This window comes from Rhyacophila brunnea, unplaced genomic scaffold (genome assembly GCF_057557595.1).
Source record: "Rhyacophila brunnea isolate RB1 unplaced genomic scaffold, BYU_Rbru_1.0 scaffold_17, whole genome shotgun sequence".
Taxonomy (NCBI): Eukaryota; Metazoa; Arthropoda; class Insecta; order Trichoptera; family Rhyacophilidae; genus Rhyacophila; species Rhyacophila brunnea.
In genome coordinates this window covers 30,072,481-30,088,967 of record NW_028232827.1, presented here as the reverse complement: position 1 = coordinate 30,088,967, position 16,487 = coordinate 30,072,481, and the positions used below count along the sequence as shown (strand labels likewise).

At 31.0% G+C, this 16,487-nt stretch overlaps 1 protein-coding gene across 3 annotated transcripts in view; it reads left to right on the top strand.

The window, feature by feature from the left end:
* Positions 1-16,226, top strand: part of LOC147073935 (transmembrane protein 120 homolog) — a 33,277-nt gene extending 17,051 nt beyond the window's left edge. Inside the window, exons 6-8 of one of the 3 annotated variants that reach the window (XM_085944206.1) lie at positions 515-738; positions 6,396-6,554; positions 10,963-16,226. In XM_085944206.1, coding sequence (XP_085800332.1) covers positions 515-738; positions 6,396-6,554; positions 10,963-11,010 — 431 coding nt within the window. In that variant the 3' untranslated portion in view covers positions 11,011-16,226. Of the gene's footprint in view, positions 1-514; positions 739-3,573; positions 4,318-6,395; positions 6,555-10,962 lie in introns of those variants that run through there. The other 2 variants (XM_085944207.1, XM_085944208.1) reach the window with 2 other exon arrangements.
* The last annotated feature ends 261 nt before the right edge of the window (positions 16,227-16,487 follow it).

Here is a 16,487-nt window from a genome sequence, read left to right as displayed (position 1 = left end):
GTTAAAACTTCATGAATAATTAGGCATAACGTAATCATATTTTATTGAATCGACTGTTTCAGTGAATTTAAAATTACATTAAAGGCTTGAAAAGTGAATAGTGAAGTGAACTACAAATTAATCTACAATATCAAATGAATTGAGGGGCTTATAGACAAAAATGGCAATTTTCACTTTCGTAAAACATTAAAGTAAAGTAAATAAACAAAAATGTCATATCTTTTTTATAGATGTAATTTCTGAAAAAAGTATTTTTAAATGTTTGTCTACTAATAATATAATATATAATTTTGTAATACTTTTTTTAGAAATTACACCAATAAAAGAGAAATATTAAGACATTTATGACTTACTGAAATTGCCAATTTTGTTTCTAGAGTTTTCAATGATAGCTAATTCAAACAGTAGGGAAGGTTTTTATTGTCAACGTCTGTGCAATTTCTTGATCTAATGATAGGGATAGAAATATTAATTAAAAATTGTCGACTCACTTTGAGTATGTGTAACTTTTCAGGCGTGGTCCAGTACCTGCAGTTCCGCTACCAGCACGGAGTACTGTACCGGTTAAAGGCGCTGGGGGCCCGACACAACATGGACATCACCATCGAGGGATTCCACTCCTGGATGTGGCGCGGACTCTCTTATTTGCTGCCATTCCTCTTTGCTGGATACATGTTCCAGCTCTACAATGCGTATACATTGTTCCACATTAGTTTTCACCCGGAGGCTACCTGGCAGGTATGTTAAAATATCAATCACGTAATTGATTAGATTACAATTTAATTTATTAGTCTTTGGCAACACCTGTTTGTTTACTATCAGTAATTTAAACGATATCTTCTCCGTCTTGGATTTTTTTTGATACTGGCACTTAACTCTAGCCATTCTCAAATAGATTCAACGTGAATATGACGCATTTTTACTTGTACACTTGCCACGAGACATCGAGCGATTCTAAACAAAGTAGTACATATCGTCACCGTTCAGGCAAAAGTCACCAACCCTAAAAACTAAAGTTTTGAGATATCACAATTTGAAAGTTTGAAAATGCAGGAAAAATCATATTTTAATGTTTTTAAGGTTTTATCTACATTAAATTATTTTCTCATGTCTTCTTAATAATTTCTTTAAGGTATTTTTCCTTTTTGATGCTAATTAAAACATCTGGAAGGTTTTGAAGGAGGCAAGGTAGCTCAATTATGGTTTGGTGACTTTTGCTTGTTAATAATCTGAACAATGTTAGCCAAAAGAAGTATCATTAAAACTCACCATCCATAGTAGAGTGACTTTTGCTTGTATATTTATAACGAAAGATTTTTTCTTTATTGAGTCAATAATGTCTATTCACCTATAATGACTTTTGCTTGTTAAGATTTTATCGAAAGTCATTTAGTGAAAAACAAATAATTCGGATTTAAGCAAAATTTTACTAACTAATTTACCGTGGTGAGTTTTAGTTAATTTTACGCTTCGGGTGACATACTCAACTCAAAACTGCCATTTTCGGGGTTGGTGACTTTTGCCTGAACGGTGACGATATGTATTCATACTTACAAAAATATATTAAAATACCTTTGATGATTGATTTACATTGCTGCAATAAATACTGATTTGAATTTGAAGTATAAACAACAACTAGCACTACGATTAGAACTCACGATTTCATATGAAGGCCTGATTATATAGCGCTTTGGACTATATATACCAGTAGCGAAGGGTGGAGGTAGGCTGTTAAGATCCGCCATAAATAGTGCACATTAAATTTTGTGAGTCATACATATTTATTTTTATTGAACCTTAAGACTACAATAATTGTTTACAGATGGTATTGGTTAGTTTTTAAAAATCAATTGAACCCTGCCTAAACCAAACCATAATAGTTTTGTGTATATTTAGGGGGATACGATAAATTTGTGCACACTTTTCCATTCATACTTATTTGTTTTCGTTGCATTAAGAATACATATTACACATATTGTTGGTTCATTTTTTTAAATTCATTAAGCCCTGCCTAAACCAAACTATAATAGAAAAAAAATATAATTCTATATATAAAATATTCAAAGTTATGTATGATTTAATTGGATAATTTTAGATATTTTATAGATAGACGAGTATTTTTTTACTATTATCTATTATGGTTTGGTTTTCGCATGGTTTAATTGAATTTTTAAAAGTAACCAACACCATCTGTAAATTGTAATTTTATTTCAATGAAAACAAATACGTATGTCTGAAAAAGTTTCATATGCACAATTTATGGCGGATCTTAACAACCTACCCCCACCCTTCGCCACTGATATGTACTACACATTACAACCTCAATTGCCAATAAACAACGAGTCTACATGAGTCACTATGCAGATCACTTATCTGTAACTACACTACTTTTTTAAAGTAAGCATCATGAGTCAGTTCAAATGAAACTTCAGTGATATCTTTATAAAAGTAATTATCAATTTTCTAATAATTAAAATATCAACACACTATTACACTTGCTGATTTCACGGGTCCTGTGTGTACAACTCAATGACAATCTGGGGTCAAATCTTAAATTATGAGAAATTTTTATGCGGCGGAATTCTTTGCATCAAACGCCAGAAGATTTATACAAATGATTGTAATTTAAATCTTTGAATGTGGTAAGTATATCATTAGTCTTGGCCAATGTGTTTTATTTGGATTCATTCAATTTAATGAACCTTCATAAATTTTTATTTTAGATTTACATGTTGTGAACCATTATAAATCAACACAAATCGGTGCATACCATCCCATTCTGATAGAAACTACTGACTTCCATGATGAATGAAGGATTTGGATAACCTGTACACTGGCTATGTAAACATGCCCAAATGAATAGAGTCATATTATGTTGTAAAGGGCATTTGAACGTGCCTGAAATTAATTAAATTCAAATTTTGCCGCAGTTAATAAAAAAATTATAAGCTTAATAATTGATGCACGTTGCCAAGATTGATTCACGTATATTGTGTCATAAAACACTGGATATTACCATTTATTATTATGTTCAACCATTTCACACAATTGAGCCCAAACAACAAACTAAGTTATATTTTAATGCTGGGATTTTTTTTTTTTTAGAGTTTATCTGTTGCTGCATTATTAATGAATGTAGAGTCTGTATTCTATAAGCTGGCGTTCACGTCACGTCGTTCGCGGACGGAGAGCATTGTGCCATCTCGTTCGACTGTTGCAAGTTTTCAATGGAAGGGAACGAGAAGGGATGCAGTGCTGATTCTGAAGCGGGGGGGAAACCGCACGCCAGCTTATAGAAGACAGATTCTAGTAACTCATTCAATTAACTGTAAACTCGAATTATTCAAAATTCTGAGTGAGATACTCCTATCAGTGTTATTAAATGTTATTTCCAGTAATACGATGCTATTAATACACAATTATTATGCCTTTAAATTCAGTGAAATCTGTCAGAATGGGAATCACACGTTTGTGTGATCGAAATGTTCAAAAATAATTGATGCTGCGCAGGTAAATGTTATTTCAAAATTGTTGTGGTGGGGTAAGAATATTTCCGAGCAATCTATTTGACAGGTGCCCGTGCTGAGTTTGTCATTCCTGGTGTTGTTCACGGGAAACATAGTCACGACGCTGCTCGTCATTCCGCAGAAGTTGTCCGAGCAGGTACCGTAAACCGCCAGGCTGTCTCCGAGAGTCTCCCCGGCCGACAGTTTGTCTCGAGGAGGGGAGGGGGGGCAGTGTGAAGTGTCGCCGCATGAATCATTCCTAGTCAAACAATATCAGCTTCAGTGTTACTATTATTTTAACTATAATCCGATTATTTTTTTTTAAGCACGACTATTTTGCATACTTAATCGTTTTGAAACTCGATAGCGAATTTAATTTTTACAGTTTCATACAGGTGCTTAGCTGTTTTGTGTGTATATTTTGGGAATAATTCTTGCTTTAAAATATGATTTTTATTTATTAAAAACACTTGCTCTATTAGTAATAATAAAATAATATAAAAAGGTTTTTGAATTAACTATCGGCAGTATTATGGTTAGAAAATTAATTAGAAAATTAAGTATTCAATGCACAGTATACATAATCAATAACACAATTTGTTTTAGAAGCAAATTAACTGGCAATTCTATTTATTTATGTATAGTAAATTATTTATTAGTTAGCATCATTGATTTTAGAGAATCTCGACATTCCATTTAATTATAATTATTAATAACTAATACTTTAAAATCTCAACTTTATAATAAAGTAATATTAAGAATTTCATGGTAATTAATAAATATTGTGTCTTTATCATTAATTAAAATATCCTGGGAGAAATGTTTAATTAGGTTTATGTATATTACCTTTATTGAACGGTAATAAAAAATATGACTAATGGGATAAACAGGCTTAATTTCAACATTCAAGACAGTTTCAAATCAAACATTTTACAAAAATATACCTAGTATTCTATTATTATTTATTGTTTCTATTTTTTTGTTGCATTTTTTTCTCATTATAGGAAACATCTCATCGATTGTGACTGCTTTATTTGTACTCTAATGTTTTTGTATTATTATGTAAATAATATGTTTTTTGCAGATACTAATTTTATTAATTGTTATCGTTAATTTACAAAATGTAACTTGAGGTTTGGAAAATATTGATAGTCCCTGTTTGAGGAGATATAATTTTATTGTAGTTTATCAAAGACGTTTTACTAATCACCGGGAATTTCAAAAGTGTAGGTAGAATCATTCCAAAAACAATAGATTATTGAAATCGAAAGCTCTTATGATCATTTCATCTGATTTTACAGGAAAATTAAATATTTCCAGGCCTCTTCAATTGTATTGTGTTTATTTATTATATCTAAGCATGATTTTGTCTTTGTCCCCCTGCATTACAATATAACTGTTGATAGTATGAGAAAGTATGATCTGGTATAAAAGCATTTTGTAATTCTTTATACTATACCGTTTGAAATACAATATTCGTTGTATTAAAATGATGCATTGTGTAGATATTTCTGGACCTGCTGGGCTATTCTAACGTCAGTTTGGCATGATGTTTTTTAACACGGCCGCATTAACTGTTAAAAGAGCTTAAAATTTAGAGTAAAATTTAATTAAAAGTAAGAGTTAAAAGAGCGAGAGAGAGTACGAAAATTACTTATTCAAAATTTATAGCGAGCTGTCGTTTAAAATTTATTTTTAAATACATCATACCTACCTGATTCCAAATGCATCTGAATAGAATCTCCAATTGGATAAAAAAATCAAATTGGATTTGGATTGCATTTGGAATCAAGTAAGACGCATTGCCGTGTGTTATCAATTATTGTAGATAACCGCCTTATATATGGAATTGCCCCGAGTGATATCCATGTTATTTTGGATCAAGATAGAGTTAGAATAGCCCTGCTGTGAGTTAAGTTAAGTTATGTTAGTTGATACATACCTAATCCTGCCATAATCTTGTTACCACTACCAAAGAAAAAGTTTTATTTCAACAATAATAGTGCCTGTACACGTGCATGGAATTGCTGTCGGCGATATTGCTTATTTTAAAATATCATAACAATAACGGTTTACACGTAAAAGTGCTGACTCTCTCTCTAGTCTCATTCTTTAAGAGTAAGCGAGACGCGATTTTGTCATTTTATACTACTATTTGACAGGATGTATTGAAAATCGGTTAACTTCAAAATGAATAGTTCGTTTTTTTACCGGCAGGTTCGCCATTATCGTTCTACTGCGCAGGCGTAGATCTTGCGCATAAAAAATCAGCACAATTAAGAAGCTTCCAAACTTGTTCGATTCATGCATGCAATCTTGCCAACTGCAGGATAATACATGTTTCTCCATACATTTTCTTACTGTGCACAGTAAATTCATGATTAATGAAGTCATTCAAATGGCCAAAATGTCTTTAAAACCCTCCAATAAATTTTTTTCATGCTTTCCAAAATGTTCCCAAAGAACCTCGGCTATCCGAATTTCTTTTTTTTCATATGATTATAAGGAAAAGATACAAATTAATACTTTTTAGTACTACTACTACTAGATTCAAAATTATCAAGCTCATTTGAATATATTATGACATACTGAAAATGTTGTATCAGCTATTTTTGATATTTAAAATAAATTGAAGTTAGTTCCACCTTTCGGTATGAAAGATCTCTACAGTTTTATTGAAAATGGCGATACCAGAACATACTTTCTTTATGATGGATTTATAACTTGTACATTTTTTTATCTGTTCATAATCATTTTTAAATCTTTTAGTCATTCACCTGTTAATAATCCTCCATACTACCTCGATGTCTCTGCGTACCATTTATATTTATGCACGTTAGCCTGACATTATATTATTAACCTGACATCCGTTGTACATGAATTGATCAGGTTCCAACGATAGCGATACTTTTCTTCATTTTGTTTGCTGGCAACACCACCACGCTTTTCATAGTCTTGCCGGAAAAGTGGAGCGAGAAGGTGTCTCTCCGCTACAGACTAAAAGCCCTCGCAGCCCGCCTGCATCAGCATTTGCCCTCAAACCGTTTGGTATGTCAAACAATGAATAGGTCAAATATGGGACGTTTGGAATATTAATCAACCAAGTCTGTTCAATACAAGGATATTGAAAACAAACCTTCACTTAAATTACCAATTTGATGGTCATTTCTTGATAGAACTTTAAATACCTTTGATCGAGTAGTTTTTAGAAATCATTTTAAATAATGACAGATTGATAACTCAATGAATAAGAGCACTAACTGTGACTAAAATGTCAGATTAAATTCCGCTTGGTCAAAAAAAATTCTAGGATTTTTCCTAATTGGTATTTTACCTACGGTGTCTGAGCTGATAGAGCGTCTGTCTATAAAGTCATTGATCACGGATTCAATTCTGCAGCTGGCAAAAAAATGCATGTTGTGTTTGATCCAGTGCAAGGATAAATGTCTAATAACCATTCCTGATAAAAAAGGTCTCGTAATATAACTTACAGTCAAACTGGTGTGGATCTATCACACGAATTGCTTTTGTAACAAATTTTTTTATCCACTTGCTCAATCTTATTGGGTCCAGACACATTCGTAATTTTGCTAGACTCGGCATTCGAATATGTGACCCATGACTTCACAAACGGACACATTACCACTCGGTCATTGCGGACATATTTTGACTTGTTTCATTAATATTCTGAACTTAAGAAGAATAAACATTTTAAAGTATTATTGTGAGGCTTACAAAGGTGGTGTAATATTCGAAATATTTTTATTGGTAAAGGGTAGTTCATATACATTTTTTATGTAGGGGTGTCGGTAGACATAAATCAGAGGCTAAGATTATTGTTACAATGCACATGCAATGCAAAATTACAAATGTTGATTATTCAACTAATTATGGGTACAGTTTGATATTGTCCATTTCTACTTCGTATAATAAATCTTGTGCCAGGGAGGATTAAGTCGAACGTCTTGTGACGAATCCTCGAACAATTAGGTACCATTAATATACTTCCGTTTAAAAATTGAAAGATTCAGTTAAATTATATTTTTAGGTGAAGTATATTTCTTGTGATCGGGTTATCAATTTTTTATGTAGATTTTGTAGACGAATTTAAAACAAGTAAGTAATGTAGGTATTATGTAGTTGTTTTGTACATATTGTATTTAGCTTTTTGTGTTTCTGTCTGCATGTAGTTTGTCGACCAATTATGTGTTAATGTCCTCTTTTATATTTTTTCACATGCATGCCTTTTTATAGTGTTTAAAAACAAACCTCTTTATATGAAAGGATAGAGGTATTGCATTTATTTATTGTAAATTAAATTCAATAATAGCTTCCTAGCTCAGTATATTAATTAAACCAGGGATGGGGAACCTGCGACCTTTTAAATGAAATCAAATTCTTTATAATAAGTTTATTTTTATTAACCCTCCCGTTACTGTAATGTCAACTGCAATAAGTATCATGAGCATGTAACAGTTCTGATCGGCCACTGTCTAGTAGGTAGTATCAGTGGCGAAGGGATGTAGGCTGTTAAGATCCAACGTAAATAGTGCATACTAAACTTTGTCAGTCATACTTATTTGTTTTCATTGAACTAAGAATACAAATTGCAGATAGTGCTGGTTAGTATTTAAAATTCGATTAACTCTTACCATATAACAACCCTTCCTCGTGAAGAGTTAAGTTATATCAATGACACTGCTTGAATTTCACTTTCTCCATCTGGTTGGAAACAATTATTGATGAATTTGACATTCGCTGCCTGTCGTGAGAAAACATAGTCACAACAATTCTCATAAAAAAGTGATATGACCACTATTCTGGCCTTATTAACCTCCCGTTACCGTAATGTCACCTTAGGTTACCCAGCCTAATACCGATAATTTGTGGCTTAGTATTTCATAATTGAGGCGTCTAATTCCAAAAAGCGATAAGTCCACATTTGGTCAAAATCGAGAAAAAAATACGCACATATTCTTTGTATAATTTTACACAATATGTATTGATTTATAAATTCCAAAACGCGACATAACCCTACGAAAAAAAATATTTTAAGTCTCGATTTATTACAAAAAGCGCCAAGTCCGTTTTTCATATTATTTAAAGCTTGGTTGATTTCGCGCATGTTTAAGTCAACCAATAAGGGAACGTTCAATATTGAAAAGGGCGTCTCCCATGCTGTAGCATCTGGTAAACTTATGACAGTGCCACGGAAATATGTGCCTTATGCGGGATAAATTAAAAAGTGAAGTACAAGTAGCGCTAAGTCCAATTTTATTTTGCCTATATTTATTACATTTAAGAGTTTATCGGCTGAAACAAATTGCCATTTAGTTCTAATTTCGACATAGAATACAACAGAAAAAAAAATCACACGTTAAAACAAATAATTGAAGCTAGAAACATAAAAACGTTGTTTCCCGAAAATATTGAATTGTGGACTTGTCGCTTTTTGTAATTAGACGCTTCAATTATTCAAACAGATGTCACTGTGTGTTTAATTTTTTAGATTTTGCAAATCAACAGTGGCTAGTAATTTTAATTCAAAGTCGGACGAGATAACTCGCAAAATTTATATGTGCGGCCTGTCGATCACGGCCTCACAGAGCGAGAAAACTCGCTGAAGGCTTAGAACCGGTTAAATGCGGCCTTATTAAGTTGGCCTTCCAATACGAAAAGGTTTCCTACCCCTAAATTAGTCAATGAAAAATAGACTTAGGTTTTACTTTTATGTAAGAAATTATTTAAAAATCGTTCCTTTGAAGCAAAAATATGATATATGTAAGAAGAGGCTTTAGAATATATTATATTCAATTATTTAATTATGCGTAACATAAAATATGTGTTCTGTTTTTATAGCATTGCTATACAATAATTTCAAAATAGATACCAATGTCAATTTTTTGCACGAAAGGGACGAAATGTATTTATTTTTCCCTTTTTAACAAAATAAATATAAAATACTCTCATTAAAAAATGTATAAATACATTATTGGTGTTGCTGATTGAATATTTAACACATTATTGTCACTGTATACTATAAAGCAGTTATCTTCACTTGTATAATTAATGGTATTTTAATGATCTCACTGTAAATTATGGCCACAGTGGAGCACTGGCAAATGGCTTGCCTTCAGCGCCTTGTTTAAATTTAAGTAGGTTCGGTGAACGACTAATAATTCTTCATAAAAAGTCTGTTGCTAATCTTCACGCTGTGGAGACGCATATAGGTAGTCACTTTCGCAGCAAAGTTTTGATTTTACTACCTTATCATATTGACATTTTAAAATATCACTTAGTGAGGTGAAACTCATTATATGACATGGAAAAAATTAGAGCTTCTCATTATCTGTATCCGTTTGATAGTGGCGAAAGGTCGAGGTTGGTTGTTAAGATTCGACTTAAATAGTGCTTACTAAACTTTGTCAGGCATATTTATTTGTTTTCATTGAACTAAGAATACAAATTGCAGATGGTGCTGGTTAGTTTTTAATATACCCATAATGTAATCTATTATGTACTCCATGGCCTCGGGCTAGAACGTTTTTCGGCCCCCCTACCTATCGCTAAGGTTAAAGGTGGTTTGACGACCTACAGTAGCGTTTTCCAATGTTCACAGTAAAATTATGGGTATTTTGTGTATTTTTAGTACTTAAATCCATTTGAGTTATGGAGTTATGGAGTATCGACACACAATTAAAAATTGCATCGCATCACCACATATTTTTAAATATTAATATTTTTGATATAAAATAGCGCTGCAGGCGATTTTTTTACTATAAGAGCAAATTTGTGATGAGTGTTTATCTCACTTATCTGATCGACTCGCCAGGTTAGTGCCCTGTCAGCTTGTGGGGGTCATGGTGGACATGTTGAATTTTAATTACAGCATAAAATCTTTCATTATTAACTACTATACGATAATAGTGCTGCAGGTCTATTCCAACATAACACTTAACTCTAAAATGAATTAATATTGTGATAAAAATGTTATGATGTATTCTATGTGTTTAGTATGGAAATGTTAAAAATAACACTTTTAACAATGGTTCCGTTGTGCGAGTTAATTAGATAACTCTTCCAGCTGTCATGTTATTGCGATGATAGTGATAGCACATTGGATGATCTCGCCTGAAGCATTATCAATTTGAACTCTAGCCAAAACACAGTTAGCAACTCATAGATTTTTCTCATTTATACAGAGTACGTCCGTAATATAAGTGGCGTTATCTCGGATTTCGGAAATATAATCAAACTGTGTTATTGGGTGTTATGGAGTTATACAAAGTTGGAATAGACCTGTTGGTGTAGATATACTGCTTTTAGTATTATCAATGACAAATGTGCCCCTGTAATTTACAAATATCGTTGTAACATCTATAAATATTCATAATAATATTATAAATATTCTTTGTAAAATAATCCAAAATCCTTATCTTACTAACATTCATTTCAGGGAGAGGACAAAAAGAAGGTGGCCAAGGATGAACAGAAAGTAGAATAGGTTCTTATGATTTTTTTTTTAAATAGCTTTTATGGTTGATTATTAAATTATTTGGTAACTTGCTACCTATCTTAAATTAATGTTTCATTATTTTTGACTTGTTAAAATCATAATTATTCAACTGTACCTAATGTTTGTGTATTATTATGACATAAATTGTATAAAATAAAATCAAGTAATTTTTATATATTTTTTTAACTGCTTTTAATTAATGAATTGTCAATTTTTTTATTTTGTTACTGCATTCATTCATTCGTTGCTTTTACATATTTAAATAGATTAATTTTAAGACCTTCGAAATGAAAATATTTCTAGTTGAATTATTAATCATTTCTTAACAGTTATGTTTCATGTTTACATGATTGTGTTAAATCGTTACAATCTAAAAAAGTTGACGATTATAAAGGAGACAAGTCTATTTGAAATGTTTTACTTTCGCTTCATGAATATGTTATGTGACCAAATGTTGTCAGTGTCTTTAAATTAATTAATTGATCAATGGTATTTTTTCAATATTTAAAAATATATTTATTTCAAGTTTCATTATTGTTCTTTTGGGTACAGATATAATATTGATTTTTGTCTAAAAGTTAATTTATTATTTTTAAATATAACTGTTTTATAATATTAACAATATTATATTGTAATATCTTTAAATTAATAATACTATTTGGCTATAAGCAAAATCATTAGAATTTTATTCCATGCAAATTAATAATATTAATATATATTTTTATGTATTAAATTTAAAAAAAAATATTAATAATGTTAGTCATGGAAGTTGAATAAATTTTAATATTGTCTATTATTGCCAGCAGAAGCGACAGGTGAACGCCGGCCACTCTGCTAGGCCATGTAATATTAATTCTTTTCCCTGTGAATGTTGGAATTATCCCGTGTTATAATGTCGAAAGTATTGCTTAGAATTTTTTGAGAATGGAACTGAATAGTATTTATAATCAATATTCTCTCCCCTAATTTTTATATGAAACTTAATAAAGTTGTAATAATTTGTACCTACCAAAAAATAATTACTTATTTTATATAAGCATATTTATTAGAAAAAAGCAAACTCCTCCCAGTTCTACTAATGTCATATTGTATTAATTTCTTTTAACGACACAAATGTCAACGATTGTTAACGCTTGACAACCAAATGAAGGAGTCTCGACATTGACGTTGAGAAAGAAACTTTTGTTTAGTGTACAGTCTTGGCATTATAGGTGTTTTTGCTTTTATTAAAGAAGAGACCATCTTCCTTGCAGTGATACCTGCAATTTTTTTTTAAGTACATAGTAAAATCATCTCTTTGGACAGGCCGTATCTCAAGGATGGAAGACACAATCACCCAAGAAAGTCCTCTTCGTTAAACTGGAAGAGTTAAGCAGAGTTGGTAGATGGTCCGGTGGTGGTTGGAATGTATAGAAAAAAACAACATCCTTGAGAGGCTAATGCAATGCTAAAGGGGAATAGACATGTTTCTTGGATAAAATCATCCACTATAGCAAACGATTCGTAAAATGACATTATATTTTAATGGAGTTTTATCACGTAAATACGAGTTCAATCACTCTATAAACTAGACGTAGCTTAGTACCCTTATACCTAGTCGAACCTCATAATATAGCATCGTCACAAATAAAGCAAACATTAAATTTGTATATTCAAATTTAAACATCCATTCCATTCTTGACGGTTTTTTGGGGTTCGTCTCAGGCAATCGCAATCATGTGTACGGCATTCATTATGATCAGCCAAGGCCGATCCACAGCTGTATTTCTTCAAGGCCTCTAGCTCCATACACATCCGCAATATTTTTAAATAGAAGAATATGCCCATTTTTATTAGTCCTTAAATCCTTTATTATATATATAAATGTAATATTATATTATAATATCATATTATAAATGTAAACATAGTAAAATTCGACATATCGACATTTATTTATCGGCTTCTATTTGTCGTTACGTTTTTAAACATTTTATAATATATGCTTTTGCCACATTTTTACCATGCGCAGGGAAGAAGGCTCTCGCCTCTTTTCCTTTATGTTGTTTACATGTCAACAGGGTGTGCTGGTGTGCTAAAGTAAATTTTATATTATTATTAATTATTGTATACGCTGTAATCGTCTTTTTCAAATAAATACCCCTACACTTATTAGATTCATTCACCCCACCACTAATCTTAACATTTGGCGCCCAATGTGGGGCCAATGTGAAATGTGAATCAGTTTTTGGAAATAGACATATATTATTATTGATTATAACTAACAGTGAACTGAGTTATACAGTTATAACTGATTAAAAGATATAAAATAACGATTCGAAGACTTTTTCATTTGGTTGTCAATACGATTCGACTCTAATTTTTTGATAGCATTTACAACGATTGATATGTTTAAAATACTTAATCATAGATAATACTACTTATCAAAAAATCCGTACTGTATTTTTAATATCATAGGTAATTTTTGTGCAATAATATTAGCGATATATTCTTAATAACAACAACTAACTTCTTCAGGTTGTGTCCATCAAATGGATCGTGTTATGCATTAACAGATCAAGTCACATGTAAAAAAACCAGTTATAAACAAAAACGTTGAAGTAAAATTTATTTGGGCCAAGCCTAATTATATGACAGTGAAACTAGAGTCTGTCTTCTATAAGCTGGTGTACCGGTTTCCCCCCCGTTTTACCATCCATCTCGTTCCCTGCCATTGAAAACTTGAACAGTTGAACGCGATGGCACAATGCTTTCCGTGTAACGTGTACACCAGTTTAAAGAATACAGACTCTAGTTATAGTATCCTCCACGTAACTTTACAGTTGTACACAGTGACAAGATTTCTGTGCAATACGCACTGCGTATTATTGTATTAGTAAATGCCAGGCGCCAGATTGGCGGATTTCATCAAATAATTCAAAAAAATCTGTTCCAAATTGCAAGATATGTGGAGGGTGGTCTACAAATGATTAAATTAACTGCAAGTCATTTTGCATCACAGATTCATTTTCATTTCCATATATTATTAAATATGCAGATATTGTCATGCTTAATCATGAAACTTTATAATCTTATGAATGGATAATATTATTTTATTAATTACAGCTTAAATCTACCTTTACTGAAACCAAAACATTGATATTATAATGCAAATATAGTTATAATCGTGGTTACTGCTATAACGTTTGTAAAGGATAGACTGAGTCAATTATTGTACATGTGACATATAAAATCGCTGTCTTAGATGGCAGCATATTTCAATGCGCCAATGAATGAAATATTTTTTTTCTATGGCTACCAATTCAACCAGTACTAAAAATGTTGTAGGTACCAAAAGTTCATTAGTCTCTTGATACAGTTCAATGTCTTTGATAAAACCTTCAAAGAGCAAAAGGTAAATTAAACAGGCAAAACTATACTGAGAGAATTTTGAAGCAATGTCCGTTGTGCCGATTGAGTACATATTTAAAAAAAAAAAAAGAGAATTATCTCAGTTTCGTAAGAATATTACTTGATCCAAAAATGTATAACGCTGTCTGAGTTGTATGCGTAGAAGTTTTCGGTCAGTATAAATAAATACAGCAAAGATGCAATTATTTTGATACTATTTGAATTTTTACTAACCGGCCCAGCGCCCATTATGGGGCAATTTGAAACTTAGTCCAATTCACATGTTTTTGTTTCAATACATGTTGTATTTGGATCAAGACAATGAACCTAATGTTTTGAATCAACCAATCTTTTTAAAATTAGTTTGTTTTTAAGATATCTCCAACGGTTGGGCCATCACCATGCGGACTTTGTTCATCTTATTTACTTTATGTTTCTGGGCCACTTCAAGGGCAATTCTGCAAGAGTGTGGTAAAGTGCACTGTTAGAAATATATTAGGTTTATGTTCATACACTGATTTCCAGTAAAATTTTGCAATGTTTATTGACCTTCTATGCTACGATTTGATGGACACAACTAAACTATATTTTTTTATTGCCTTTTAGTGTAATCTTCATAGACAACAGAACAATAATATTGTTTTTTTTTTATTAATATGGATTGTAAAATAGGAAGTTGTTCTTAGGATTTAACTACCTACATGAAATTGCATGATATTATATTGTACCATTAACAATTATGTAAAAGCCGTAATAAAGATGTGTTATAAAAAATTATATATTCTGTGTCTCATTATAATACCCCATTTCACAATATCAATTAAATTTAAATTTAAAAGTTAAATTAACTTACATTCTGAATTATTTGTTAAATAAAATGGTTTATTAATTAAATACATTTATTAGATTACCTATATTTTGCATCAAGAGTTTTTGTATATTTAAATGACCTATAAAACACTGATAACCCAGGAAATAAAAGATTGTAAACAAAACTATCTATCATAAATAAAATTACGATGACATTGTTTATGATTAGGAATAAGTAAGTAATAATTTTTAAATTTAAAAATAACAGGTGTAGAGCCTAAATATGTATATCAAGGTAAGAAAGGAAAGGGAAGATAAATCTCAGAAAAAATTAAGAATGACTTGAATAAGCCAAACTAATCATGGTGTATATTGTGCGTAATGGATAAAAAGGATATATCGCTGAATTAGTAAATTTCACTAATTCAGAAGTTCACATATCTACAAAGTTGTTAAAAACTTAACGTAGATATTTTAGACTTATCTCCCTTTTACTTTTGCACGTGAGTATTAGGGGAGTAAAGCGGAAAAAGACTAATTATTAAATTAACTGCAGTTATTTTGCTGTGGAGATTCAGATCTAGCCTATATGATAGCCAGACCAAGTTAAGGACGATACTGGCCTCAATATCTATAAATACTTGAATCGCTGGAGAGACGTAACTAGCACATTTGTAAGCAGTCAATAGTGAAGAACAATTAAAAATATTATATGAAACAGAAGAACACGAAAGTAAGAATATTATAATATGAAATGTGTATTTTCAATAGCAGATAAGTCCACAATTTAATATTAGTGATAAACGACATTTCTGTGTGGTTTAATTTTATTTTGTCTAATGTATGTATGTCATGTTTTTAAATATTTTTGTTCATATGCGTTTGACTGAGCTTAGAATTTATAGACCATTCATTATGTCATATTGTATGAAATCACAGATATGTAGCTAGGTATTTTTTTGTTAGATTTTCACCATATGTGGACTTATTGGTTTTTGAAATTTAACACTTCATAAATATAAAACCAGATGTAATTCAATACTTAAATATAATATTCCTGTATGAAAGAAAATATAATATAAAATACAATAGTAAAACAGGGCACACAATAATAATAATAAAATATTAATAACAATATACCTAATGAATTGTTAAATTTGAAATAAAAAAAGTACAATATAACATATAAATTAATATACAAATGATATATAAAAGTACAATAAAATCAGCACAATAAATTATTAAAACAAGTTGAGTAAGTAGACAAC